The sequence below is a fragment of the Branchiostoma belcheri genome, unplaced genomic scaffold (genome assembly GCF_001625305.1).
Source record: "Branchiostoma belcheri isolate BF01 breed outbred unplaced genomic scaffold, Haploidv18h27 scaffold47, whole genome shotgun sequence".
Classification (NCBI taxonomy): Eukaryota; Metazoa; Chordata; class Leptocardii; order Amphioxiformes; family Branchiostomatidae; genus Branchiostoma; species Branchiostoma belcheri.
In genome coordinates, this window is record NW_017804098.1 from 254,576 (window position 1) to 282,432 (window position 27,857).

Sequence of the window (27,857 nt, forward strand, 5' to 3'; positions counted from 1 at the left end):
TTTGACGAAATACACCCCATCGCGTACGTCAAATTCATTGTTGGATTTTTGGTGAAACGAGATAAATGTTTACGGATCAGATATTTTGTAAAAGACAGATTTGACTTCACTGTTTGTTTTTTTCTGTTGACACTCATTGGATCGTGAGGGAGACATAATAGATGTTTTGATGCGTTTCTGCTTCGTTTAGCCCCAAAACATGTTCCAAACAAACTTTACAACAATAGCTAAGATTCAATTTACCCGCCATTGTTTACGTACGCATGCGCCGTGTGGATACGAAACCCCCTTCCGAGAAGCCCGGGGGAAAGGGCGGACCGCACGGGAGTCAGCTGTTTTTGTTGGGGTGGGGACACGTCATGTCAAGTTGACTCAGTACTGGGGAGGGGCTACCTGTCAGATTTGTAGGGCAGGGGGTCACGGCTAAATGGAGGTGTGTTCTTTCTCAGTAAAGGTTGTGCTAAAGGAGGTCATTGACATGCAGTAAGAGAACACATCGAAGTTCGCCCCCCTCCCTCCTCCCACTGACTTCTACCGGACTCTTCTATTTCAATCATTTCACAGGTGTGGTACTTGTACTGTTTGTAGAACTTAACAATGAGTCATTTTGCTATTCAAAAGTCTCTGTTGGACATGATGGATTAGAATTTGGATAGGATTAAAGATTTTCCTAATCCGACTTCAACTATGCCAGTGAAAACTTTTACCCGCGGTACGGTGGTCTGGTAAATATTTCCTACATTGTTCTTCAGTACATAAAGGTCCGTGGCTACGTAGAAAGTGACTCACTTCATTTGTTTTGTAGACAAACCTATCAGATTCTTTATCGTGGAATGTCATGATGTGAGGAGATACACAAAACAAACTTGTTTTCAGGCTCTGTCAGAAGTTATGTGTTACACAATGTGTTACACAATACACACTCATGCATAGCCTGTGTATACAAGCTCTCGGCCGGAGGTTAATGACCCCCACCCCAAGCGGCAACCTTAGGGCGGCGGCCGCCAGGAGCGCGATTTAGTCAGGCTAACTCATGCACTGTCATCTTCTGACCAATGGAATGGCTGCTAGAAGCGTGATATAGCAAATTGCAGACTTGTGAGGAATTTGTACACATAGAGAAATTCTTCATTGTGGGTATGCAGAATGCAGACAGAGTACGCCAAAAAGATGATACATGTACATAACTATATCATACACAGAGCTTGCGTAAGAATACTTGACACATGCACGCTCATGTCGTGTCTAGCCTGGTGCCCAAACCAATTTTGGATACGCCTAAAATTGAACACGTCAAAAATAAGCCAAAGCCTACAAAAGTACAAGAACCTCTGCTTGAAGAATAAGAAATTGTGCCCTGTACGTTGTCAGTTCACTCTCATCACCGCGCAAAGCCGGCGTTTTGTGGTGAAGTTTACCGCGAACAGCCTCAGGGCCAGCACCGGTTCAAACTTTATCTATGCCATGTTTGCAGCCTTTCTTCTTTATCTGCGTTTCTCATGCAGGCTAAGTGTTCGCAGTTTATCTATGCTTAACTTTTAGCTTTTCTTGTCTTATCTGTGTTTTTCGTGTCTGCTTTTACGCTCAGTGTATGTACATGTATCTGTATACGTATATGCACAGGATTTATAATTCCCTGGTATTTGTTGACCGTGCTACAAAGTACATGTAGTTTTGTGCAGTTGGTTGACGACGGGTTGATCAGATGCTGGCGGCCTGAAGCCGCTACTTAACCAGACTCTCTACTGTTCACGTTTGTTTATACATGAGGATGTATAATGGACTATCTCAGCCCTATGTAAGTCGCGTTGCCGTCCAAACCACGCTTACCAGGCTTGGCGGGAGAACGTCGCCAAATGGGCCTGTCAGATGATGAGAGATGGGTTGTCATGGCGACAGAACCAGAGCGGGGTTGTGAGTGATGGAGCTGAAGGTCTCCCGCTGATTGATAATCATAGAGGCTCCGGGGCAACGCCGTAACCTGTCAGTCATCCTGCCAGGAGATGCCGGAAGCACTGAGAGAGAAGCGTGAGGCTGGGTTTACATTCTGACATCAACTCAAGGACACTGGATACAAACATGAGGCAGTCTGCAATATGAAATAGTTTGTCTCGATACGTAGAACTTATAAGCATTACTGTAGGCGTCAGATATAAGCCAGATATGTAATGCCTTTGAAGATCTTGCCATACATTTTACCTGCCACAATTGTTGTGCAATAAACTTTCATGCAAACATGTCAGTGCATCTTATCTGAACACAGCGCGGTACTGTGTTCCGTTTGAAGCTCCTTGCTGTATGCAGGGGAAGTGAGGACAGTGGTAGTGAAATGGCGTCGTGACAGACGCTGCGGGGTGGTCAGGATAATGCCATCATCATAGACCCAATCAGTGCAGGAAAGTGAGATCAAATTAATAGGTGAGCACAAGGCACGGAAATAAAACATGATCTAATGCACGATATGGATGGACTGTCGCGTTTGCTGTTCGGAGCATTAAAAACATCAAAATTTTGGTCTGTGCATTTATGTAGTCCACCGATCTGTAGATTTGCAGAAATACTCAGGATCCTGGCCGAGGGACCATGTAGTACTAGTACTAGTACGAGTATACTTTCGCCCGCTGGCAGTGAGAGGTACTCTATATGTCATCCGCAGATGGCGAAGATTCATCTAAAAAGCACCTCATTTTTGAGCATGACAGGCATAAAACCCGTTAACTTCGAATACCGCATTACGAGATGTGTTGAAGCTTGTGCTGAGTAGTTAATTTCTCTCTCCAAGAGCAAGGCGTTTGCATAACAGCCAATGACGTACGGTAGGTTTTTCAGCAGGCCTGTTAAAAGTTATGAAAGAAATTTGACATATCCTATTCGTAAACAACCAAGCTTTGTAAAATGACTTTATAATTCCTGTAATGTTTCATTGTTGGAGGTCACAAGCCCTATCATATATGAACAATTTACATAAGATGTAATTTAGCTACCACCTGTCGAGCTGTGGGTATTATGAAAGACGAGGTCTTTACAGGAGCATCTAGCAGCTATTTCATAACATGAGATATATTGTATAGGCATAATGTACTTCTCACGTTTTTTGCCATGCTGGGCATCCAGAGTGATATGGGGACACGACTCCAATTTATGTATGTATCAACATAAGCCTTTAGGCATATCAGCATTTAGGCATGAGATATATTTCACGAGTTAGCTATACGTGGTTTGCATTGCTACATTTTGAGGAAGAATGAAACCATATATACACCACTTCTACGCAGTTTGATGGGGCACATAAGTATCAGAAGCACTCCTAATTACTTACGAATTTCCACCAATCGTCTTGAATTAACGTTTAATGATTTGCACAGCCCCCGGCCCTGTCAGTCACAGAAAATGGATGAGGCTGTGTTTGATGTACGCTGATGAAAGCCTCCCAGTGATGCGCCGATCTTACTATTGACATGCCAGCAAGTGGAAGTCACTGGCAGCCTGTTTGATATACTAATGATGACAAAGGCGAGGAAATGCTTCATTAACCCATGCACGGATGAAAATAGTCGCTCGTTAATATGAGGAAACCGAGTTGCTAAAATTGGAGTTTGGCATAATGCCGAGGTGACATATCAGATGGAACCGGAATTTAAAAATCATGATGAGGATGAACCCTTATTTCAGGCCATGTCAGGGGGATTTGTATTGCAGGCACGAAAACCGACGAGATACCGTTTGAAAGCTTCACTGTTCATATGCCGAAAAGGATATTATCAACTGGCGTCACAAATCTGTTCAGCTATCTGTAATATTTTTGGAAAATCGAAAATTATGGAGAGGACGACGTTAACTGATCCCAAATGCTGAGTATTAAATGCGCCAGTCTCCGACTAGAGAGTTTGTTCTTCCTGCCACCTGTTGAATTGTTACCCAGACCTGGCTGGCTTGAATGAGCTGACATGTTTAGACTCAGAAGAGGAAATAAACTACACTCCAGTTGTGTCCCGTACGTAGAAGAATGATGATAAGGACTTGTGTCGGCAGTTTTTGTATATAGGCGAGGAACACAATACAAGTACAGTACAGAACAAGATAACCATCTTTTAAGGCTCTTGTACCTAAATGATCCGGTCGATTCTGATGTTACATTACCCAATGTCATTTCAGGTTGTATAAATATATTTTCAGAGATCACCTTCAGATTTCTGGTGACGTCTACTTACAAATCAAACCAGTCAATTTGTGGATGGAGCAGCTGTATCATTGAGTCAAGAGTCACAACTGGACGTGGAAGGAGAAAAACCGCTAAAGCGGGATCAGTACGCCTACTTCCCCCAGGCGGAACCGCGGTAAGAGGCGGGTCTGATGCTATCAGACTAGGAACGGCGGATGCATCTGGCTCACGTAGGATGGACATGATATGTTTAGACTTGCTAGCTGCTCTGATTTGTATCAGGCTTTGTGGTACAAGTCCACCCACTAAGGCCAGTCTATCAGAACTATCTGTAATACAGGTCAGAATTAGAAGAACACGTGTAATAATAGATTCAACATTTATGGACATCAGATGTTCATTGAAAAATTGATCTTATTTTACAATACTTCCTCCGAAATTAATATTAACCAGGGCCAACATCTTTATTGCCTGCTTGCGGTCTATCATATAATTGGATGCAGTCTTCCCTTGTCTATTAGTCTTCAGCTCTGAAAATCATTCATATTTTTGACCCCGCATCTACTATACGTCCGTCATCACTATATGCTATACATAACAGCTATATTAAGTAATATCATTTACGTACTGCAACTGTTGTGATTACTTTATTTCGTAGACTAATCATGACTAAGCTAGACCTCAACATGGTAAGTAATGCAAAGTACATGGTACCGCACAGGAAACCAGGGGGGATTCCTGAAACTTTCCCCCGGCTGCTGCGGGCGAGGATGTGACGTTTACATGAGCCGTGCCGTGTCTCCGGGGACTTCAGGTCGGGACGAACGTTAAGTCTGACACAACAGCCCGACTGAGCCGTGACGACACACCTCTCACAACTTCTCAGAACATTCGTAAGGTGACACGGACAAGATGACCCTTAGTTCCTGTCCTTTGTTCTCTTCGTGGTAAAAGACATCTATCCCTCAGGTAGAGTGACATGGACCTAAATGTCATCCACCTGTTCAGTTTTTGCTGACATGTTCCATTTCTAGTTCCAAATGTCCAAGGATGCGTAGCTAAGAATATCGGTATGCCATAGTATGTTACCAAGCGCGGCAGTGGAACGTTTGTGCCATGGTCACGGTTCATGGCAGGTAAGTTGAACTAACTTACACTGTAGCATGTAGTTGTTGACATCCTTTTGTCTCGAGAGACAATGGAGTATGTAGTACTACAATACAATAATGAATCGGTAGAGGTCTCTCTTACAGGTGCCTTGTATGTGTACACAATGCACCAACTGGAAGTTAGCAGCCCTTTCGGCAGCCCATTCGAGCAGCCCATTCGAGCAGCCGATTCAAGCTTACAGGAAAGCTAGCATCCGATTCGTGTTTATACATTCGTTTCTCTTTTTTTTTTATTTAGTACATTTGAACGGATTTTGGGACGTGGATGTATACAGACTATATATACCTTCAGTTATTTGTCGATTAGGGGCTTTTGCTGAAGCTTAAAGACAGCAAAAACAAACAATTTTGAAAATAAGCTATAAGAGCCACACCTACCGGAGAGCATGCAGGGCGTTCTGTAATTGAACCAAACATGGCCCGTGAACTTGAAAAACTGATAATGATAGCTTTAGACACAGGTTATCAGCTAAAACTATTATATTGGACGGGCCACGTTTGATAAAGGAGCCACGGCTGGACTAATTGAGTAAAATGAGGTAAGAAAATGGGCTGCTATACGGATTGCAAGCATAAAGAAAGTCTTCCTGCCATTCGAACTAAATGTGGCCCGTTAACTTGAAAGACGGATTATGATAGCCAATGACCAAATCTATGTAATAAAAGTATCACATTAAACGGGCCAGATTTGATTAAGGCGCAACAGCGATACTTATGGAAGGGGGGGGGGTACAAGGCGTGTGGAACATGGCGGTCAAATGGGCCATCTGAATCGGCTGCTGGGAGGGTTAAAAGCCTATCTGTCGTTTAACTAAACGTGGCCCGTTAAATTCAAAGATTGATAATGATAGTCATAGGTCTAGACTATCTACTAAACGTGTCGAANAACATTCGTAAGGTGACACGGACAAGATGACCCTTAGTTCCTGTCCTTTGTTCTCTTCGTGGTAAAAGACATCTATCCCTCAGGTAGAGTGACATGGACCTAAATGTCATCCACCTGTTCAGTTTTTGCTGACATGTTCCATTTCTAGTTCCAAATGTCCAAGGATGCGTAGCTAAGAATATCGGTATGCCATAGTATGTTACCAAGCGCGGCAGTGGAAGGTTTGTGCCATGCCACGGTTCATGTCAGATAAGTTGAACTAACTTACACTGTAGCATGTAGTTGTTGACATCCTTTTGTCTCGAGAGACAATGGAGTACTACAATACAACAATGAATCGGTAGAGGTCTCTCTTACAGGTGCCTTGTATGTGTACACAATGCCATTCACCGCACGTCACAGACATAACCATTGGTACAAGTCCGCTATTGAAATGAAACAACTTGCCGCACTCACTATTCCCTTCTCTCTTACCCCCCCCCCCCCGGAGGAATGAGTTGTTACGGATAATGGCATGGATGAACAAATGTTATGTTTTCATTGCGACATAGTTAGGCATAGTTAGGCGCGAACGTGATCGCGAGACCATTCTTTCTGCTCAGTTAGGGAGTTTCTTATGTTCACGCCACTGAGCTAATCGGTGTCTCCAGTCATTCCGACTAACTACTGCACGACCAGAAGCATCGCTGTCGTGACAACAGGACACTGTAGTCTCTCCAACAGGCACATATTTGGGCTTAGAAAATACTGTAGTAGAAATTGGCCAAGTGGGGGAAATTCTTTGCCAAGCTATCTGGCCAATTTCAACCACATCCTCAGCTCTTGATGGAGAGTGTTGAAGACTAAGGAGATAGAACGAAAGAAATCGACTTCGTACTATCTCAGTTCTGTCATATTCACACGTTAGACACATTTCATGAACTTTTCTTATCGGATATCCAAACAGTACTAGTGATCTACACAGCTTGGTCTGCTCCTGTCTGTAACTGTAGATGTTACACGGGTGATGATCTCACCGCAGTCCAATATCCTAAGGGATATCTCTCATTTACTTCTTGTTCTTGCTCCAAGTTCCGATTGCCGAAACACTAGTGTTGATATCTCGTTAGCGGCCAGGACAAACATGAGACAGGGAAATCAAAGACTTTAAGTTCTCCACCTCTCACATGTTCAGGACTGACTACATCAAAGACGGGACAACCAGGCCCTGCGTGCAATTAAGATGTCTTTGTAGCTTTACTGAACACGCTTCCTGGTCTCGGTGTGTCACAGACATACAAACTCTACCTGCTACCACTTATAGCTCTAATACCCCCTCATGGGCCAGCTCAAACACAACGTTTGTTTCTGGTCCAGATATTGTATATTTTTACAGGATTCTAACCTGGCAACTGAGGATAAGGACAACTAAAGATGGTACAAAACTCAAACAGTGCAGTAGTGTCAGACGAATTTTGTATCCACACAGGGAGAAGCCTTCATGTTGTTAGTAGAGAGCCAATAGGTTACAAGTTGCTTGCTCAGTGCTTTAGTAGGATTATGTGTCTTTCCGTAGCGTGGTAGTCATTATATACACGTCCTTCACATATCATAATACGGTACAAAATTCCGTGTTTTGACTGGAGCAGACTGTAACATAGGCTGTAGAAATAAATACCGACGCTGTCCTTGTTTTTACTCAGGGATTTTGATACTTGTGTCTGAATTGGGCATGTTTTATCCTTGCCCGTGTTTGTTTGTCTGTTTCGTTCGTATGTTTTCTGTCTCGTGTGATCTCTTACTGAAAGATGAATATACAGTGATGAATTTGCCTGTAAACTTTCTGCTCCCTGCCAATAGTATAGTATTTTCTTATTGAGTTCAGCTAGCAAAACTATAGCGCGAAATTCGCTTCTCTGCTAACTTCCCAATAACTTGGACCAGACGGTACACGATGTAACTTTACCCGCTCAGTTGAGTTTGTTGCTGTCTGTTTCAGTGTCATTTTGGGACCAACTGTGTTGGGAACAGGCCATGATTCTGACCGTTGAACTACAAATGAACCCAGGCAGGATTTATCGCACTGCCCGCCCTGAGGCAAGGTGTCAGAAATAGTCGCGCGAAAAAGATATGATCGTCCCCGCGGCACGCGTTATCAACCAGCGCTGTCATCAAAGACTGGAGGTCCAGATAATCATAAACCTTCCTGGTATGATGATAGGTCTAAAGTATGAGAACAACAAAACGTGGAGTTTCCTGGACGTAATCTACGTGGATTTGTGTCGGCTACTTTAGAGAACACGGGGTTGGAGACCTTTAGTCTGCCTTGTTGTCACGGCATGGTTCAAAGACTGACCCGCGATCCTGTGTAGGGGTTACTTGGCCGTCCTCAGGCTCTTCCGATTGGACGCGTTTTTTCTTCGCACACTTTCCGCTCCAGTTTCTTTTTCCGTATCAAAAGAAACATGATGTCTGTGGCCTTGGGTTTCTAATTCTGAGCATGAGGTCATTTCTTGGTTGCGCGCTTTACCTAGCCCTAACAGTAAGGTCTGGGCATCGACTCAAACTGTTTCACCCCCAAAGAGTTCAACTTGCTCCATCACAATGATGAATTCATCGTTTATTTTCATAATCTATCTGGAAGTGTCAAACTGCTGTTATAAGTAGCAGTTGTTTCACTGAGTCAAAGTTGTTGTCATGTACGTTCAAGTCATGTCCGTCGACAAGTCGACAGTTCAAGTTTATACTGAGTTACACCGAAGTAGTTTACCACAAAAGTAGTAGAAACAGTGATACTGACTCGGATGTTCCCTCAAGCATCATTGAATCCATGTTACAAAGACGGATGTAACTCTTTAAGCCATTGAGGTCAACATTTGCTCCTACCACTCAACAAAATCCTTGCCTCCGACGCTATCAACTAGTTTTAATTTGCAGCTGTTTGAGTTGATGTTGTCTCTGAAAACATCTTAATGCTTGGTGTTCTCCACACTGCCCTTGACCTAGTTTCCTGGCCCAGACCGTTGGGTGATGTAATGTAGCCTTGAGTGTCCCAGAAGAGTTTGACAAAGTTGGTCCGTACGTTAATAGTCCTGATCTTCCCGAGCGCGTTCCATACGTGGCAGGTGCGGGTGTGTCGACGCCACCGGCCATTTCAGTCGTATTTCACATCGCCCTTGACACGAGGCGCTGTAGCGGAGCGACAAAACCAGGTGGCCGCGCCATAAATACATCAGCCCCGATACAGGTCCGACGGCGTCATTCCGAAAAAAACTCGGCTTGGATAGCTTTCAAAAATTGCAGCGAGGTTGAAACCAGAAACGTGTAATTAACAAGCGGCCATTGTTCTAGCGGCCCGTGGTTTGTTAGTGCCCTGCGGGAGACTAGGCAGGCGGCTCGGCACTTGAAGTTCGGCACGGCGGCAGAACCATTGCGCTCTGACACGTCGGTGGTATAAAGTTGCGCCTGCCGACCGGGGAACTCATTTAACCACCGGACCTGCCACTTTACATCGCCTTCAGGAGACGCGAGCCTGGACTGCCCGCCAACTGCACAGCCGGACGGACGGTGTCGTCAGTCATATCCACTCACCTGTCTCAGGTAACCCACATGGCGGTGTATGGTACAACTGTCAATAATTACCTTAATTCCACCTTTCATGTACTTTAATGCTCGTTTACACACTGCCTGATCACAGGAAATGTAATACAAGTAAATGTAGCTATATGTATGAGTTTGATCTCTGTTGGGCTCTCCATACATGTTGTTTGAACGTAACTGGTCGGCGCGATATAGAACGACCATCCAACCTGACACCGGCGATGTTCGGTAGTGGTCGTTTTACTAAGTACTATATTTGTTTAAACAACATTTTGAAGCTCGACTATATTGTTCAACAATGAAACTATTGAGGATCCAGTTGGAGCAAATTAACGCACCTGTAGTTATGGTTGAAGCTGAATGTGATAAAGTTTGCAAGACCATGTCTGGAGGTTGTGGGATACGGTTAGTATAGATTTGTATATCTTAATTTCATGTATTAACCCTTGTCCTGCGGGGCCCATATATATATGGGTTGCACATATAGTACCATCTATATAGTGCCCTGTATATGTGCGATTTGGGGGTGTTTCTCGTGCAACGCATCACACCGCAGCGAAACGCAACGAATGCGGAAGTAACTACGCCGCCGCAGGGCAAAAAAAAGTCAAGGGTCTGTGACCTGATTAAGAAATGAAATTATTTGAAAATATTGTGTAAAAATTGCCAGCAGGACAAGGGTTAAGAGAACATATTTCGTCAAGTTGTGTCTTCTTTATTTGCTTTACACTCATTTGTGTCCGAAGTCCAATCAGTGGCCAACATGAGATCGTGATTTATGATTTTTGCTGTAGTTAAAAAGCCGGTATTTAGTCGTTAGGCGAGTTGGTATAAGAGGTGAAATGTGAGAGGACATTGTTGTCGGCAATCACAGGATCTGGTTTATCTCATGGGCGTGCACTCTGAACTCCGACTCAGGGACAAGGGGTGCAATTTCAATAACGCCACTACTGTTTGGGCGCGGAAATGCCTCGATACTGTAATAGTTACCTTGTGACGGTGGCGTGGTCCTGCCTTGATGTTTGCCATGCAGGGAGCGGTTGGAGGTGAAACAGCGCAGGGAAATGGGCGAGAATTTGCGCAGACATGGCCCAGGTGGCGCCTGGCCTTGGACTTGTCATCTGTTANTGCCCGCCAACTGCACAGCCGGACGGACGGTGTCGTCAGTCATATCCACTCACCTGTCTCAGGTAACCCACATGGCGGTGTATGGTACAACTGTCAATAATTACCTTAATTCCACCTTTCATGTACTTTTAATGCTCGTTTACACACTGCCTGATCACAGGAAATGTAATACAAGTAAATGTAGCTATATGTATGAGTTTGATCTCTGTTGGGCTCTCCATACATGTTGTTTGAACGTAACTGGTCGGCGCGATATAGAACGACCATCCAACCTGACACCGGCGATGTTCGGTAGTGGTCGTTTTACTAAGTACTATATTTGTTTAAACAACATTTTGAAGCTCGACTATATTGTTCAACAATGAAACTATTGAGGATCCAGTTGGAGTCAAATTAACGCACCTGTAGTTATGGTTGAAGCTGAATGTGATCAAGTTTGCAAGACCATGTCTGGAGGTTGTGGGATACGGTTAGTATAGATTTGTATATCTTAATTTCATGTATTAAGAGAACATATTTCGTCAAGTTGTGTCTTCTTTATTTGCTTTACACTCATTTGTGTCCGAAGTCCAATCAGTGGCCAACATGAGATCGTGATTTATGATTTTGGCCGTGGTTAAAAAGCCGGTATTTAGTCGTTAGGCGAGTTGGTATAAGAGGTGAAATGTGAGAGGACATTGTTGTCGGCAATCACAGGATCTGGTTTATCTCATGGGCGTGCACTCTGAACTCCGACTCAGGGACAAGGGGTGCAATTTCAATAACGCCACTACTGTTTGGGCGCGGAAATGCCTCGATACTGTAATAGTTACCTTGTGACGGTGGCGTGGTCCTGCCTTGATGTTTGCCATGCAGGGAGCGGTTGGAGGTGAAACAGCGCAGGGAAATGGGCGAGAATTTGCGCAGACATGGCCCAGGTGGCGCCTGGCCTTGGACTTGTCATCTTGTTATGAGCCCTCCTCCGTTTTCCCCCAGCACAACAAAACCTTAATCCACCCAGACAACGCTTTGTTTGGACCGTAAATAAGAGTACACAATTGCTGCCTTGTTTGTGACGCTGCCGCATGTGTTTGGTGGTGTTGAGGACCGGGGAAGATGACGTGCGTGTAGGCGGTGCGACATTACCTCCTCCCCGAGCCCAGCTCGACAGGTGACCGGGGAGACGTAATGAGACTCAGATGCACCTGATCTGCCCTTGTTGTGAACTCCATCAACTGGAAAAGACGCAGCGCTAATTTGGGAAAGGCGCAAATCCCCCAGCCTTGTGTTTGAAGCTTCTATAAGGATGACTTTGTCTTTGAACTTGGTCTGTCGTGCGAACATGTTGTGTAGACCAGACCCTGCTGGTGAGGCAGTGAGAGAGCAGGCAAGGGGCAGAGAAAGTCACGAGAAACTAGAGATACTTGGCAATGATGACTAAACAGTTAGCCTTACATACAAAACTTCCGGCCTTTCTATGGTGGTATAAATCACATGCCAGGTGTGGAGGATAATAGGTCTGTAGTGGTCTGGGGAGGGGGAGCCGACAGTTTTATCGGACACGGGCCATGACACGCCAAAGTCACGGGTAAATGATTACCTTGCACTTCTGGTGACCACTAATGCGTCCAGGCGTCGGGCGTCCATGAAGAGACTCACTAATGAAAGAAGGGTGCCAAAAGGGCAAATCTAATTATGTTGTAATGATTGTGAGAGTAACGTCTCACTGCCCGTTAGTGCCGCACCACGCTGAGGGGCTAGGATAGGCTGGGTGGGACTGTTATGTTGGGAAATTGGCACAAGCATGTGATGTTTTGCTTCATGAAGTTCATTTCATATTTTGAAAATATTAGTTAATGATTTTTTGACGCGTAAACGTGTTTGAAGCGTACTCAAGCTATTAAAAGAATTATGACATACATGATTGTTTATGCAACTTTATGTTATAACGTTAGGTTAAAGAAGCAAACAGTATGAATATTTAAGAACCATGAACCGCGTATCATCCAAAAAGCTGTAGTCGTGATGCTGATACACTTTGGGAATATAAAAGTTTGTCAGTACATGAGTTATTGTGTAGATATATGGGAAGAGGAAGTTTTAACGAAGATGTTATATACAGGTGTATCATTTGAACAGATGTTGAGTTAGATGGCTTTACAGACCGCAGTGCGCAAATAAAGTCTAAGGGCGCCGATAAACTTTTCCACAACAGAATCGCCCATATTCACTATTATTATTGGTTTCAACTGTAGGTTGCCATAGCAACACGCTGGTCCAAATGCCGTCACGTTATCATCTGCTTCTGTTTTTCTGCAATTGCTGGAAAAGCGCAGAAGGAATCCACGATATCCTTGAGACTATAGCTGCGTCCCCGACCTACCGTGACCACCCACTTACACTATATATATACACAACAATGTTCAGACGTCGCGCCGTGTATATCTGATGTTCTCTCTGTTCCTCCAAGAAGTCTGAGACGTTTTTAGATCAGTGATCCGTGATGACGGCGCATCGGAAGATCAAAGATGCAGCACACATAGTTTACGAGTATGGCACAGACCATCTGAGGTTCATGTTACCTGTGTAAGTGGACACTAGCCGTGTCGTCTGACCGACGTTTAGCTTTTACTTAGTTGTCACCAAGGAACAGCAACGACATAAAAGACGAAAAGCAGAAGTTGTAGGTTTATGCCATCCACCATGCCTTGGGCAATTCTGTGGAACGTTTTGAGGTAGAAGTCCAACCCTACAATAATAAGGTGAAGAAAATGATATGTTTAGACGATTTATGGTCTAGTGATGCTCTCTTCTTTGTATCGAAGACAATGGAACGCCTTAATTATGACTTACGACACATGCCTATCCTGGCAGACAGCCGCCAGAGGGCCTGTAATTTGGGTGAAACTTGATCCGCGACTCAAGTACAAATCACTCCGCCAGGCAGCCACTGTCTTTACGTCTACGGCCTTGGTAAGCTGAATGCATGACGATTCCGACCGATTTGCAGCAATTTGTGTTGTTAAATGCATCTTTCATATCTAGAGCGGAGCGTCGTATATCCTGATGTCAAGAAGAAGCAGATGTTATTTTGTTGTTCTATGGTACAAAACTACAATGAATGCTAGCAACTGTTTTTGGCCATGTGCAGCCACTAAAACGTTTAACACATGAAATCATGTGTTGGCTAAACTTAGAACTTGTGTCAGGTTTGGATTTGTTAGTGCCTGCCGCTGTAGTTCACTTAATACCACAGTCTCGACCTCTGACACGTCTCGAGTTGAACAAACAACGATATACAATATCCCTTGTTTTGACAGGACTCGGTCATAGGACTCTTACAGCCGTAAATTTGACAGAATTGCTTTAAGCGCTCAAAAGGCAATAACACGGTTAGACGAAAAGGCGCTGATGACATAATGCTATCTGAAGGCAAATCTCGCTGATATCATTTCCACAATCTGGTTGAAGAAGGTCGTTCTCTCCACCCCTCCTAGCAAAATTCCTGGCGCAACCTTTCAACGTTAATCCTTCCATTTATCAGAGAAGGTGCGGTGAATACCATACAGGTGCGGCAGTAATAACACAGGTACCACTGCCGCTGGGTGTCTTCTCTCACCGTAACACGAGCCCCTCTGTAATAAATGGCGACAATCGAAACAAAAGACGTTCGGCCTTGGCTAACGAGCCAGGCAAGGCCGACGAGTCGGCGAGCTAACCTCCCCGTAAATAAGGTGTGGCAGCCCGTCAGATCTGATTTGAGCCGCCTTTGCTCTTGATTGTAAGCACGAGACAAACGTCATTTCCAATGAGCTGTGCTGGATCTGTGCCATAACCGTTCTGCCAGGACCGACATGTAAAATCCCTTGGTCAAAACTCGGAAGTTGGCTGATTGAAAAGTTCCTATTTTTCGTATATTGTCCAAGATTTGGGGAAAATACAGTCCTTTCCAATTTCCGCATTATTGCATGATCTGAGCATTCCACAGATACACCACACCAACTGTTTTCTTACCGCCAAGTTTTGTAACCCATAGATAGAGAACAGGCCTTCCGTATGCATTCAACAGACGACAAATTGAGTGTCGACGCTCCACCTGTTATCAGGTGATGTACCTGTTTGAAAACTCACAACCCAATTTGATAACGCATTAGTCATGATAGACGTAACTTTTGTCATGTTTCAGTGTAGGGATCACTCTCTGGTTTGCGGCGTAGCCTCAGGACACTTCCAGTGCGCCCTTTGCTGTTCTTCCACGTTTTGGGCAGGACCAAGGCCATCTCTGCAGCCGAGCCTGTGCACAACTCGCGGTAAGTTACTGATGATTACTAGACGTTATGTCAGCCGGCGGAAGCAGCACTTCGCAGCCGTTTGCTTTCTCAAAGGGAGAAAATTACCCACGCCTGCCCTAGCCGCAGGCACCGCGCTGACCGCAGAAAGACCTCCTCACGAGGTAACCCAAACCAGAAGTTCAAAGCTGCCATGCATGGAACTGTTACACGGACGGGATAGCTTCCTTTCATGTGTCTTGTTCTACATGACATTCTACTGCCATATCGCTTTAGCAAGAAACTTGACATGGACAATTAAGTAACCTGTCGTGGGTAACTTGACACATCCCTTTTCTGTCTTCCTCCAATTGTCTGAGTCTCAGTAACGTCGAAAAGTTGAAAAAGCTCACAAAAGAACAAGAAAACAGCTAAAACAAATTTTGTTTCTCTTGTCTAGTTTTCTTTTTTTTTGTTACACTCCAACTAAAATGGGTATCTTAAAACCAGGCTGACTGGAACAGTGCTTCTGAAAGGACGTCTTGTAACGTCGTGGGATTTACTTCGGAATTCCTTAAAAGATAGGTTGTACATGTGGATCGCATAACATTTACATTTACTTGCACCTGCACTCCAAGCAGATGTATGCCCTGGCTAATTTTTTCCTTTTTTTCTTTTGTATGCTTTTTTTTTCTGTTCAACTCACCAACAAGATTTGAAGCACCGTGAGCGTCACGGACGGTCTTTGAGAGAAGCGCCTCCATGCGACTGAAGGTTCTATTGCCCACTTCCGCCGTTTGGCCAAGAAACGTCTTTCCATCTTGTCAATCTTCGGTGCTTTTACTTTGCTAATGGCCCTGAAGTCGATGTAAAACAAGGCGACAACTGTTAGTGAGCATTTGGTTGAAAGAAAGGAGCGAGACTTTGTTATGGTGCTCTTGACGTTTACGGAAGTATCAAGATCGCGAAACCGGGTTAATCTTTCCCGCCTTTATTGTACTGGCCGGACGCAACAGCGTTGCCCTTGGCAACGCACCGAGTGACGTTTGTGTAAGAAAAGTCACCGGTCCGTTTGGTGCCAAGTGTGTTTACACAAAACGTACGAAAGGAAATGGGAATTTCATAATGACCCAGATTAACATCAACTGCCACAAGGCTTCCTCCCGCCGTCCAAGGTAAAACTAAGAAGAGGATGACACCACTAGAACTCAGGGCTGGGGTCGACACGGTTTACAGGAGGCAGTTTTGTCCACACAGACACCAATCTGTGGTCCGTCTGACCTGTGGGAATGGACTACAGTCCCCAGGTCAGCAGGAACCACGGTCCGCACACACATCAAGTGCAGTCTATATATAGTCTGTTTAAAGTGCTGGGAATGTTGTGCTTGTCAGAACACATACAATCAATGGCTGCATGGGGTAGTTCCTGTTATTTCAACTGTAAAATGCACCTTTGAATCTCTAACCCCGGTGGAAAAAATAGCAGGAATGTCGGATTGGTTACAAAGCACCTGCAGGTCATACAGGCTGCAGGGTATAGTCTTGTAATAGTGAAGCCAAGTCTAGAGAACTGCGTTGATTTCACTCTACACAAGGTTCTAAAGGAGACATGTAAGAAATGAATTTGCAATACTGATATTCATGACGTAATAAAAGTCTGAAAAGTAGGGACACATCTTGACTATCATCTGTAACACCTGTCTGATAGGCGACCAACTACTTGACAGAAACGAAATTTCACACATATATTACTTTTACGTTTTGCGTGTTCATTTATAAACCATACGTTTGCATCGTGCATCATAAAATCAATTGTCACACAAATCCAATTTTGATATTGCTCAATGGTTGCCGCCTGGTGGAGGGGCTGCCTTTAATGAGGAGTGAAGTCAATCAATGTTCAGGAGGCATCCGCGATTTTACTAATTAGTGACTTGTAAATTGTCTTTGTAACACCATTCCCAGGGGTGTAACATTAACTTGTTTGTCGTGTATTGTTTGTTTATCTGTATTTTTCTCTGTTTGTTTGCTTGGCCACCGTGACTATCTATCATATCAGGCGTTAGTAGTGTCTGCCTTACGTCACAGGGATATTTATTTGTGGCGGGAAATGAGGATTTTATCTGTGGTCCAAGTTTACGATAAGGATCCATCATGTGTCTAGACCGTCCCTGGCCCTGTTGGACCGTTAGCCGGGAACAGACACCAGGAGAGCGTGTGTACGACCTGGCAGATATCCAGGACGGCCAGAGGATGTTTTTGCAGTCACGCTGGCGCGTCAGCAGCATACTACTGTGCAAGTGCACTTACCACTAGCCTCGGTACCAGGCGTTTCGGGCCTATTAGCTCCAGTCTGCACTGACATATATCGTTACTTTAACAACAGCTATCAAAACACAATAGCAATGTGAAATACCTGGTAGTACTCAATCTGCGAAAATACCCACCAGGGAGCCTGGTATGGAGGCTACATCACTACCCTGTTTTGCACTAGAAGATCAACTTTCTCTAGCCTCTACCAGGCACCGCGGATCGCTGGAAAAATAGTTTGCGACCCACGGAGGTCGCAAATTGGAGCTTCTATGGCCCTGGATCTTCTCTGGTATACTATCCCTTTATTTCGGCCAATTTCTACTATTTTTCCAGCGATCCGCGGAGCCTGGTAGAGGCTAAACTTTCTACACGTTCAGCGGTTTCTTTTCTACTAGGCTCGGGTTTGCTAGTTACATGTTTTCACACAGGCTGAAAATATTTGACAGATCGCTCAACCAAATTTTATAGACAAATATTTATTTATACACACTGTATAACTTTTTAGCGTTTTGCATGTTTCGTTGTCCTTTAAAAAACCTTTGCACCATGCATCATATCAAGTACCTATATGTTTGGATGAGTTATGTGCTAGTTAGTATGTTAGTTAGTTAGCTACCTAGATAGTTGTTTGGGTGGTTTGTCCTTGGCGTATTTGAAAGAAAGGTAAAAAAATAATATTCAGAAAGCTTTCAACTGTTGCAAATGCAAAATACATCAATCCACAGCAGTACCAATACACAGTACTCCCTGAGCGAAAAATACACATATTTGTCATACCAAACGTCCTAATTACCTGCCATGGATATGCTGTTTAACCTTGCTTATAAACTTCCCAAGCTACTTCCCGTGGAAGTGGCTTCTGACTAATTAAGACGTAAGGACAGACTGTCTTCCGAGAAATTTCTGCCGTCCAAAATTCTCCACATTGTTATTAGCGCGGTCATATAATCACGTCTCCCCGGCGTCTGTAACAGTACACTCGGCTAAGTGGCCTCACAGGAGACACGAATCAACTTCCAAAAACATTTCGGGATGAGGGATGGGTTTCTGCTGGGGTCTGGTAAAGCATGGAGACAGTTATACAAATGTGAATAGCAACCTACAGAACATGATACTGAAAGATACGTGTGTACATCGCTACTTCTATAGCTACTTACTAATAGGTACAAATTAGTAAAGCAATGAATTTATCAATTATCACTCTGATTGCATATTGCCAAACTTCCACATTCAACCGGTATGTTATGATGCATGACGTCCAATGATACGATGAATCGATGATGCACCAAACCAATGACAGCACGAACTACGATTTTATGTCGGCAAGATCAAGGAGGTTTAATCAGATTGAAGCTCTTTGGTAAGATCTAAACTGTTACTACTGAAATTGATTCTATAGGAGCATGAAGGTATAGATAGGATAAGTCTAATTGAGCGGGCCCCGGAAAACCGACAAATCAAAGAAGATTAAGTCAGATCAGGATTAAATCCGCCAACTCCAGCGGTAAACGCGGAGGTTCCGTAATTGCCGTCCGATCGCGTCTCGGATCTGAGAAGCGCTGCCACGGGCTGGACCACCAACCGAGGTCTCCTGGGGGTTGGGCGCCCTTGCCGCCGGTAACGTGCGACATGTAGTAGTCTCCCTTGTAGTAGAGTTCATTGACACCGGGCGCGTTGTCACAGGAAGGGGGTGTTTACAGTCATATTTCCTACATCTCCTAGAGACCCGAAGGTTTGGATCAGAGGTAAGTGATATATTCCGATGTCTTCTGTGCATGGATGGCGGTTAGAAAGTCTGGTACCGATATGGATCCCCCAAGAACATGGACTTGTGTTCACAAGTTCACAGTCAAAGTCGTCTCTACACGCCTCACACTATGAAGTCGTCTCCGTACGCCTTAGCTCACACAATGAAGTGTCGGTCTAACAGCTCCTTGGTCTAGGGTACGACCGTTTCTGACGTCGTTTCTGACAAGAGTTGAAAGTCCAGTTTCCAGAAATTCTATTGACAATAAGTGAATAACATTTATTAGTCGGTTTTCGGGCACCTTTTATTCTGTTTTTCATTTAATCATCTAAATAACGTAGTACAGTTGCTCTCGCCTATTTTAGGGGGGGGGGGCGCGATGGGTCTGTGTATGGACACTTGAGCATCCCAATAGCGTCCCAACTGTACTGTAATGATACCCTTGTAACGTGAAGCCGGGTCTGCCAGGGGCGGCACGAAAATCCTGCTATCACAGACAAGATCAGATCTGCCCACAGCATCTGGGACAGAACCAAGGTCACGGTGGTCGATAAAGGATTATCTTGCAGGGCAGTTTTAATTGGAGACCGTGAGTCAGGCAGTCTGAGCATGGGACTAATCCTAGTGTAGCCTCAACTTCCTGGGGGCACCGCAACAGTACAACAAATAGTAGCTGCTAATCTGGCCTGGAGAACTAGGCTAGTCTATGAAGAGGAATTCACATACCACAAGTGAGCACGTAGACTTCTTGGAAGTGATGGTCGGCAAACTTGTAACATGTAATCACCCCCGAACTCTAGCTGCAAGTTGTAACAAGCTAGGTGGGAATGGATCGATTCTGCATAGTGTGACACATTTTGCCTGATTTTTGGGGGTACCTTTTTGTATTAAATACCAGGGCATTTTGTGTTGATTTACATATCCTATCCATCTAGCTATTAGTATTAAACTAACTAATTGTGAAGTCCTTATAGTGTGCACTTCAGTATTCTAGCCTCTTGTAACTGTTTAGGAATGATAAAAAAGGCTTTTCGTCCTTGTCTTCTTATACTGGCCTGGGTGCCAAACCCATAGCACACTGGACACAAAGTATCTCAGTCAACATTCAAAGGTGTAAGACAAAGCAGTCAGTGGGATGTTTTAGTACGTTCCCAATCTATTGTCGTCAGCATTTGCTGGCAGGTTTCAGAAGATCAGATAGGAGTCGCTTTTGTCAGACCTCCTCGAATCTTCCCGAGATAAAGCTGCAGGGTGAGATAAGCCTCCAGTGTGCGGATATGTACCAGTTGTGTGAGTGGTGAGATAAAGACATCATCGCCAGCCTGTTTCCGCCAGATCGCGTGCATTTGAGGAAGTAACGAAATGGCAGAGGGTCAACAAATGCTATAAAAAGTGCTGACAGGTTTTGGCACTCCCGCCTTCACGCCTCGCCATCCTTCTTTCGATGCCAAGAGTTTGATACATCTGTCTATCAGACTCTGTTGCAGCAAGGAAGTGTCAATCAGATTGAACCTCGACCTCCCTGGTTGGATTGACTGAAAATCTTATAGAAATATGCACTGTAGCGCTTTTAATAAACGTGCGCTCTCTCTACCTTCCAGCCTCTACCATCAGGCCCCCCGGATTGCTGGAAAAATCCTGAGACATTGACCAAATAGACGGAATGATAGACCTATGCCAGAAAATAGTACAACTTAAAGTTCAAACCTAGGGAATTGTACTCCTCTGCTCGGCTAACTCCTCAAGCATACTAGTATTCATTCAGTCTCTTTGACGAATTTCTTATATTTTTCTAGCCTCTATCGCTCGGGAGCGGCAAACTGTTTCCAGTCGACCAAACTCCGTTGGCATGCTAGCTCTCTACTGGGCCGATTGCTACTCTTTCTAGCCGCCTCCCGAAGCCTGGTAAAGGCTAATATTTTTCAGCAACTTTTAGGAGCTTGGTAGAGGCTACCTACCTCCTTACTCCAACCAAGGACATTATTTCTTGCTCCAACCAAACTCCTCTGTATTCTCCAAGCAGATGTAGGGTCCGACTCAGTGTTATACGCGGGTTTGCACGTCTCACTAGTGATCCGCGTTTTAGCTCTTCTCCTATTCTGTTCTTTCCTTCTTTTATTTGCAATGGTATTCCGTTTACAAAAAGTTCAATAGTACTGTGGTTGTTCAACAATGTCAGGAATTGGGAGAATTAAACTCAAAGTTGATCAGTGGGAAAGCAAGAAATTTGGGATAAAGGAAAAGAAAAATTACGAGGTTCACAAAAAATTAACTTCACAAACCCCAAAAAGATATACCAAAAGACATCCTCTACGGAATTGTCAGTGAATGTCATGCTGTAATAGCAAATTAGTATTCACATTCTTGTGGAATTGTTCCACATCTAGGTGACATATGATCCCATGCGGGGAATATGACAGGATCGACCAAGGAGACAGACATTCATAAACACCACATCGCGAATTTTACAGTCATTTATCGAGTACAGAAACAAAGGTAGAAAAGGTAGGGGGTGGGAAAGCGGGATACGTGGTTATTTTTGTCGCTGGCACAGTGCCCACCGGGCGTAGGCTCCTGTAGATAAGGATCAGACTGTAGCGCCCCTCGCATGACACTCGTGTATTAGGGCCATAATGTTATCTGCAGATCTACCGTAATTCGTCGTGCGTCACGAACATGTCGTAAAACTGAAGGTGTCAAATATTTCTCGCGCGTTTCTGTCATGAGACTTCTGTAGACACAACATGTCCATATGCGCCGTGTTGTGCCCGGACTTTTCACCCCGTGAGCCCCCTTGCGTTTTCGCGTAGGCGGAGGAAGTCCAGACAATGTGAAGTGAGGTCATTCCAAAACACAGACTAACAAAACACCGCCAGGTGGCGATTCCTCACAAAACGTGAAGGGGAGCAAGTATTTTTGTCACCAACTTCTGCAATTTCGAGTCCTCCCACGCACTATTAGAACGGTCACTTCAGGAACATATCATCTTGTAATTTGTCAAGGGTAAGCGTGGGCCGCAATCAGTGCAAGGTATCTAGTGTCCGACATATATATATAACACAAAACTGAGTGCTTTTTGCGATGATAAACATTGTGCATCACAGAAAAGGTATGATTCTCAGAAGTTACACACATCACATCGCCGTGAGTTGGCACCTCTGTTTGGAAAACTTTATCAGAACGCCAATTGTTTCTGATTACAGATATGAAGTCTGAGGGAAACAGTTTGTAGTAAATGTTGTCATTTTCCAGACACCACGTGGCCGTAGTAATGTTTTCTCTCTCGGCCCCCGGACTGGTCGGTCGGCTGAGTACGTTGGCGGGAAAAGTAGAACCCAGACAACGTATGAGGTCATCACAAAACATCAGACAGCAAGACAAGAATACCAAGAGGGCACGAACCCGGCATCCGACATGGTGTCATGCCATTCATTCATATGGTTCATTCAATTGTGGCTAACCGGTTTCCTGGATGTTTGTCAGACGGCGGGGCATGCGTGCTCCGCCAGCCGGGTATTTAAATTTCGGGTCCCCGCCGTGTGTTTAGGCCAGGGCGGGCCCACGCGGCCACGCAATGTCTAAGTATTTTGCAAATGAAGTACGCTCGGTGGTCAGCATACAACTCTGTTTACGGAAAACCAGACGGAGTTCGCGACAGGTCAGACTTAGGCGAGGATTGATAAGTATCTCTGGGCATATCCGTAAGCCTTCGTCTGGTTTTATGTCTGACTTGTACAGTACAGTATTAGTAAAGGGACGCTTGGGCCATAGCGTGTGACCACTAGTGCCGTCTGACAGCACCGGCCAGCGAACGTGCATTCACATCAGAATGGCACCAGTTCCAGGAGAAGTAACCACATTCAACCTACATACAGAGCGTTCAAATGTTCTTTGGCAACGTACTAGGGTGTCTAACGCGTCAAGCGGGGATGTCAAAGGTCACAAACACATGGCAGGGTGCCACTGTTTAAAGGGCGATTACCGACGCATAAAAACATCCAGACATGAGTCTGGGATACTTGAATTTTGGCGCCTAGCACTTCGGTCATAAGCACATCTTCACCAATAAAACTGGAATTAGGCAGGCGCCACCTCAAACTTTATATCTTCTGAAATAAAGCTGTTTTGTTGCTTTTGTCGCGAGATTTACAGCGTGTAAAATGTGTGAAAGCTTTTCCTAGAATAATGACAGACAGAAGAATACATTGAATGATTGATACATTGTTCATTTCGTCCAATTTGAATAACGTGGTGGAATATGAGATAAAATGATGATACGGGGTGCGCAGCGTGGTACACAAGTGACGTAGTGTGATCTCCAAGCAGATATTTGGAGGGACATTGCAAACTCCAATCATCTGCTTGTAGATTAGCGTAATGTGTTGCCATATGTCACAATCAAAGGCTTCACAGGTGTTGACTCCAGTGGGGCCGTGGCTCACAGTAGTAGTATCATGTTTCATTCAACCTTCTGGCACGAATTTACACTAAACATCTGCCCTGGATCTAGCTGGGGCGATGTTCATTAAGGTTCTCATGTTTTACTGTGTAGTTAACATTTGACACAGATGGTCGGAACCTGCCTTGTGAAATCACGAATTAGATATACAACATACTGAAATTCTATGTTGAAAAAGATGCAGTATGTAATGTGCTCAAACAAGTCCAATATCATGATATTGTTTGATAGCATTGCACTATTGAAAAGTCACAGCTTCTGGTGATGACAATCGATGGCTTGATTCCCAGTACGGCGGGAAATGTGTCAAAATATTTGGAAGTCAGTCACGCCATGTTGGGGTCCGAGTAGATTTTCCCTAGAATTTCCCACGTACAGAATGCGGACCAGCGGACTGAGTCACGAACCCGAGCCGCGATGACGTCAACAGCAACACCAGGGACCTAGATTTCAAAACATGACGTCAAAATGGCTTACATTGGTGCTATTTTTGGCCAGATCCCATAGCTTATATCGTTTTTACTATTTCCTTACCTAATTCTGTTCCAAGTAAAATCAGAACATGTGAAACGTGCCGGCTTTCAAGATGACGTCAGGATTGTTATCATAACAGTTAACTTCAGACTACATTGCAGACCATTTGCAGTACATAAGTATATACTTAGTAGGCCATTGGAATGAAGACACATAAGCAAGTCTGTGCATAAGATTAGTTATAGTTTTGCCACTAGGCGTTGCTATGGTAACCAATGGTGCTAATTGCCCAGTGTCGGGTGACTTTTTCTCATCAATGACACATACCCAGAGCCTCTTCTATTCCCTATCACACTTCCTCCTCCTATAAACAAAACTTTTCATGTGTGTTCTGCAAGAATTGGCGCTACTGCCGATATGTGTAACTCATCGCACTGGAACTAAGCGCCAATTGTGTCGAACAGCGAGTTGTGTAAATAGCGTGAGTCATGTTTGTTTGGCGAGTCGCTGGCGTGTAGAAGCGCTACATCTTGATATCTTGAGAGCTTTCTCTCTCTGGAACTGGGGTAATGAAAGGGATGAAAGTGTACTCCAGTACTGTAGCCATTTGTGGTAGTGGCACTTTGATGTCGTGTCGCAGGTAACACAAGCACCTGTTGATCGGCGGCATGCGAGGGATGGCCCGTAAGAAAAACTTCCATCCACGTGCCGAACTTGTCAGCACTCTGTACGCAGAATAAAGGCGCTGACATAAGAGATTGATGACCAAAACGTTCGGCATGGTAAAGACACTTAAGGCGAGGTTCCGCTTTTTTGTTTTAGAGGGGACTGGGGTCAGCGTAGTTTAGCAGTTGGTGTTATTGGAAACGGAGGATCATTCATACATATTTTGGGGATAGGGTATCCACAACGGTGAAGAGGTTCCCAAAAATAACAACAGGAAATGATCAGCAAAGTGGAGGGAATCCGATCTTCACACTTACCCGCAAATGTGCTGCTGGCGTCGTGTATTATGTTCGACTAGATATTTTTTGTGGTGCATAGAGCACCACTGGGACCTTTGACTCTGTGATTGGTCAGTTCTCATGCTCAACCGAGATTGTTCAACGCCTTTCCAGTCACAACCCCTTGCTAAAACTTTGTGAAGTGTCCACAGGCTTTGTAGGGCCCGACTGAGACCAATAATAGGTTCGTAACGACCAACCATTGGTATGGTCCGTGGGGCCTCTAATTGTAGGTCTGGTGCCGAATGTCCACCGAGTCTTTTGTGTGGCTAATGCTGTAATGGCACCGTGCGTCTCGAACATTTCCCGCAACACACGACCCGGTCAGCTGATTGTTTAGAGGTCAAACATAGGGTCAAAACCCTTGAACAGAGAAATATATATTTTCTTGCATGACCGAGTGGCTTTGCTGATAAAGAAGCCGTTCTGTGCGCTAGTGGCTAGCTGATTGGACGCCGCAGAGAACTTCCTCTGCTTTGGTTTATTTGATCAGCAGGCCGCCCGCCCCCTGGCCGGAAGCCCCAGGACCATAAAGCGCTAATGGTTGCCTGGTTATCTCCCTGCAGGGGCGTGTCCTATTGACGTAACAGCCAACCACCAGTCCACTGAGTGGCCCTGTGTGACACACACCACACTAACGAAGGAAGCACGCGCGGGTTACGCGAAACCGACCCTAGGCAGGAAGGAAGCATACCCATACACTACTAGCGGCCTGTACACAACACAACCCCATCGTAAGTACCGTTATACACGTTCCTCTACTCTCCGGATTCTCTTTTCCCTGTACGAATGACGACAGGTTTTTACCCGCCAAGTTGTGTATCTGACCTTGGAGTAGAGAGAATATTGGACGGGTTTCGTGTTCCCTACGTTTGTGAATGAACGGACATTCCACGCAGGGCGATTCATTGATTCAGTTTACTCGAGCGTGCGTGTCAGCTTTCTTTCTCCCGGTCAGCTAGTTTGGTTTTCCTGTGTACAACTTCACAACGTACATACGTGCAGTACAAGCCTAGTCGTCAAAACATCAAAACACGACTTTGGATTTGACTCTGTTTTCTCCTCTATGTGTGTAGGGACCCTTCTACAACACTGTGTATTTGTGCGAGACGAAAACCTATAGTTCCTGTGGGATAGACTGGGAAAAACACTTCGACCCCGGCGACTCAAACACTGAAGCATGTACCAGACGACAAGCCAGACTGTGCCCGACACGTCGTCGTTTGTGAAGGTGAGTGTATATTTTTCTAGTTCTGCGTATCTCCCTCTGGTTACTGATACCGAATTGTGATGTCACAGGGCATATGCACTTTCTCTAAACCTCCCTGACCAACACAATACACCCCTGTGTCATATCTGACGTTTGCTGGTGTTATTATGACCGCCGTGACAGGGAGAATGACAGATTTTTCTCCGACCGTTACTGATAAAAATTTCTGCCTCTCGATCTCTCACACCGGCCATGGAAACGTAACTCCAAACGTTACAACCAGCGGTAGTATGAATGACAGAATCCAACGGAGCGTCACAACTGGCGTCTCTGTTTTGCTACAATTCGTCTGGGTTTCAGACGAAAATATGGAAAGTTAAGCCGTTTCTGTCAAGCCCCGAGAACACGGGTTTTCAACTGGTTGCTTTTAGCGTCCATTTTGCTGACATACCTGACTTTAGTGCATGGCAGCAGGAAGATGACACATGGCGCGGCGGTGGCGGGCTGTACGGGCCTGATTGGAGGGGCTCGCCGCCCGACAAAGTACTCTTCGCGCGTAGTAAAAATCAATTCGGATGTTTTTAGGACGGTCACGACAAGCAGCTAAACATCTCCTGAACACACAAGGTACACTGTGACTTTCGGTAAGTGCCAACAAAAGACCCTGTGATAGGATTGCTCTATTTGAGGACAATTTTATGACATGAGTCGTGAGTTGTAATATAAACTGTAATACTCCGTGAGATCTGTCCACTTCCTATGGTCCCGTCAGCTGAGACAGGAGATAGAACATCCTCAACTGGCACACAGGTTGGTCATGTTTATATGGCTTCACATGGGACAAATCACCAGTTCCTTATCAGAAATGGTCTACCCACAGGAGCTCTGTTTAGTAGTTACTAGTAATAAGATATGTCCATACTTTCGTCCAAGGCAGTCGGGGTAGTAGTATGTGAACCTATGTTTCTCATATGATCATACTGTTTCCGTAAACTTAGATTTTGAGGAAGCGTATTTTAACCGCCATGTCACTATGGTACATTGTAAAAAAAAGTAGGTTTATCATCGTAACCTGGATGTCGGATGGAATTGTAAAACAATGGATTAAGATGTCTCTGTACGGCACATCAACTGCAAACTATCTGAACAAATCTCGGTCATTGCGTACTTGTTTATACCTTGCCTTTCCTAGCTGCAAAATGTCCGTCACGTTTGTCTACCATAAGAACCTATCATCGGCACGACCTCCACTTGATGTCGGCCTTGGTCGGCGACACGACCGTAAGCACCCGGCATTACTGCGCCCTTCACACGGCTAGCCTCAGTCAGGTGTTCCCATCCTGGATGCCGCGCATACTTCACATATTAGCCTCGCTTGTAAAAGCACGGGACTTGTTTCTCTTCCAAACACCAACACTTTTCTAATGGAAAAAAGTTACGTGTTGAAAACATCAGGTGCGTCGTTCGCCATTACACGGT

At 44.8% G+C, this 27,857-nt stretch overlaps 1 protein-coding gene across 4 annotated transcripts in view; it reads left to right on the forward strand.

Annotated features, from left to right (window-relative positions):
- The first annotated feature begins 240 nt into the window (after positions 1-240).
- The window catches only part of LOC109479216 (transcriptional regulator Erg-like), a 64,621-nt gene continuing 37,004 nt past the window's right edge, over positions 241-27,857 (forward strand). Inside the window, exons 1-4 of one of the 4 annotated variants that reach the window (XM_019781124.1) lie at positions 241-564; positions 4,177-5,298; positions 25,735-25,902; positions 26,245-26,399. In XM_019781124.1, the coding sequence (XP_019636683.1) occupies positions 26,349-26,399 (51 nt within the window). In that variant the 5' untranslated portion in view covers positions 241-564; positions 4,177-5,298; positions 25,735-25,902; positions 26,245-26,348. Of the gene's footprint in view, positions 565-4,176; positions 5,299-10,967; positions 10,987-15,119; positions 15,214-19,132; positions 19,230-25,734; positions 25,903-26,244; positions 26,400-27,857 lie in introns of those variants that run through there. The other 3 variants (XM_019781126.1, XM_019781123.1, XM_019781125.1) reach the window with 3 other exon arrangements.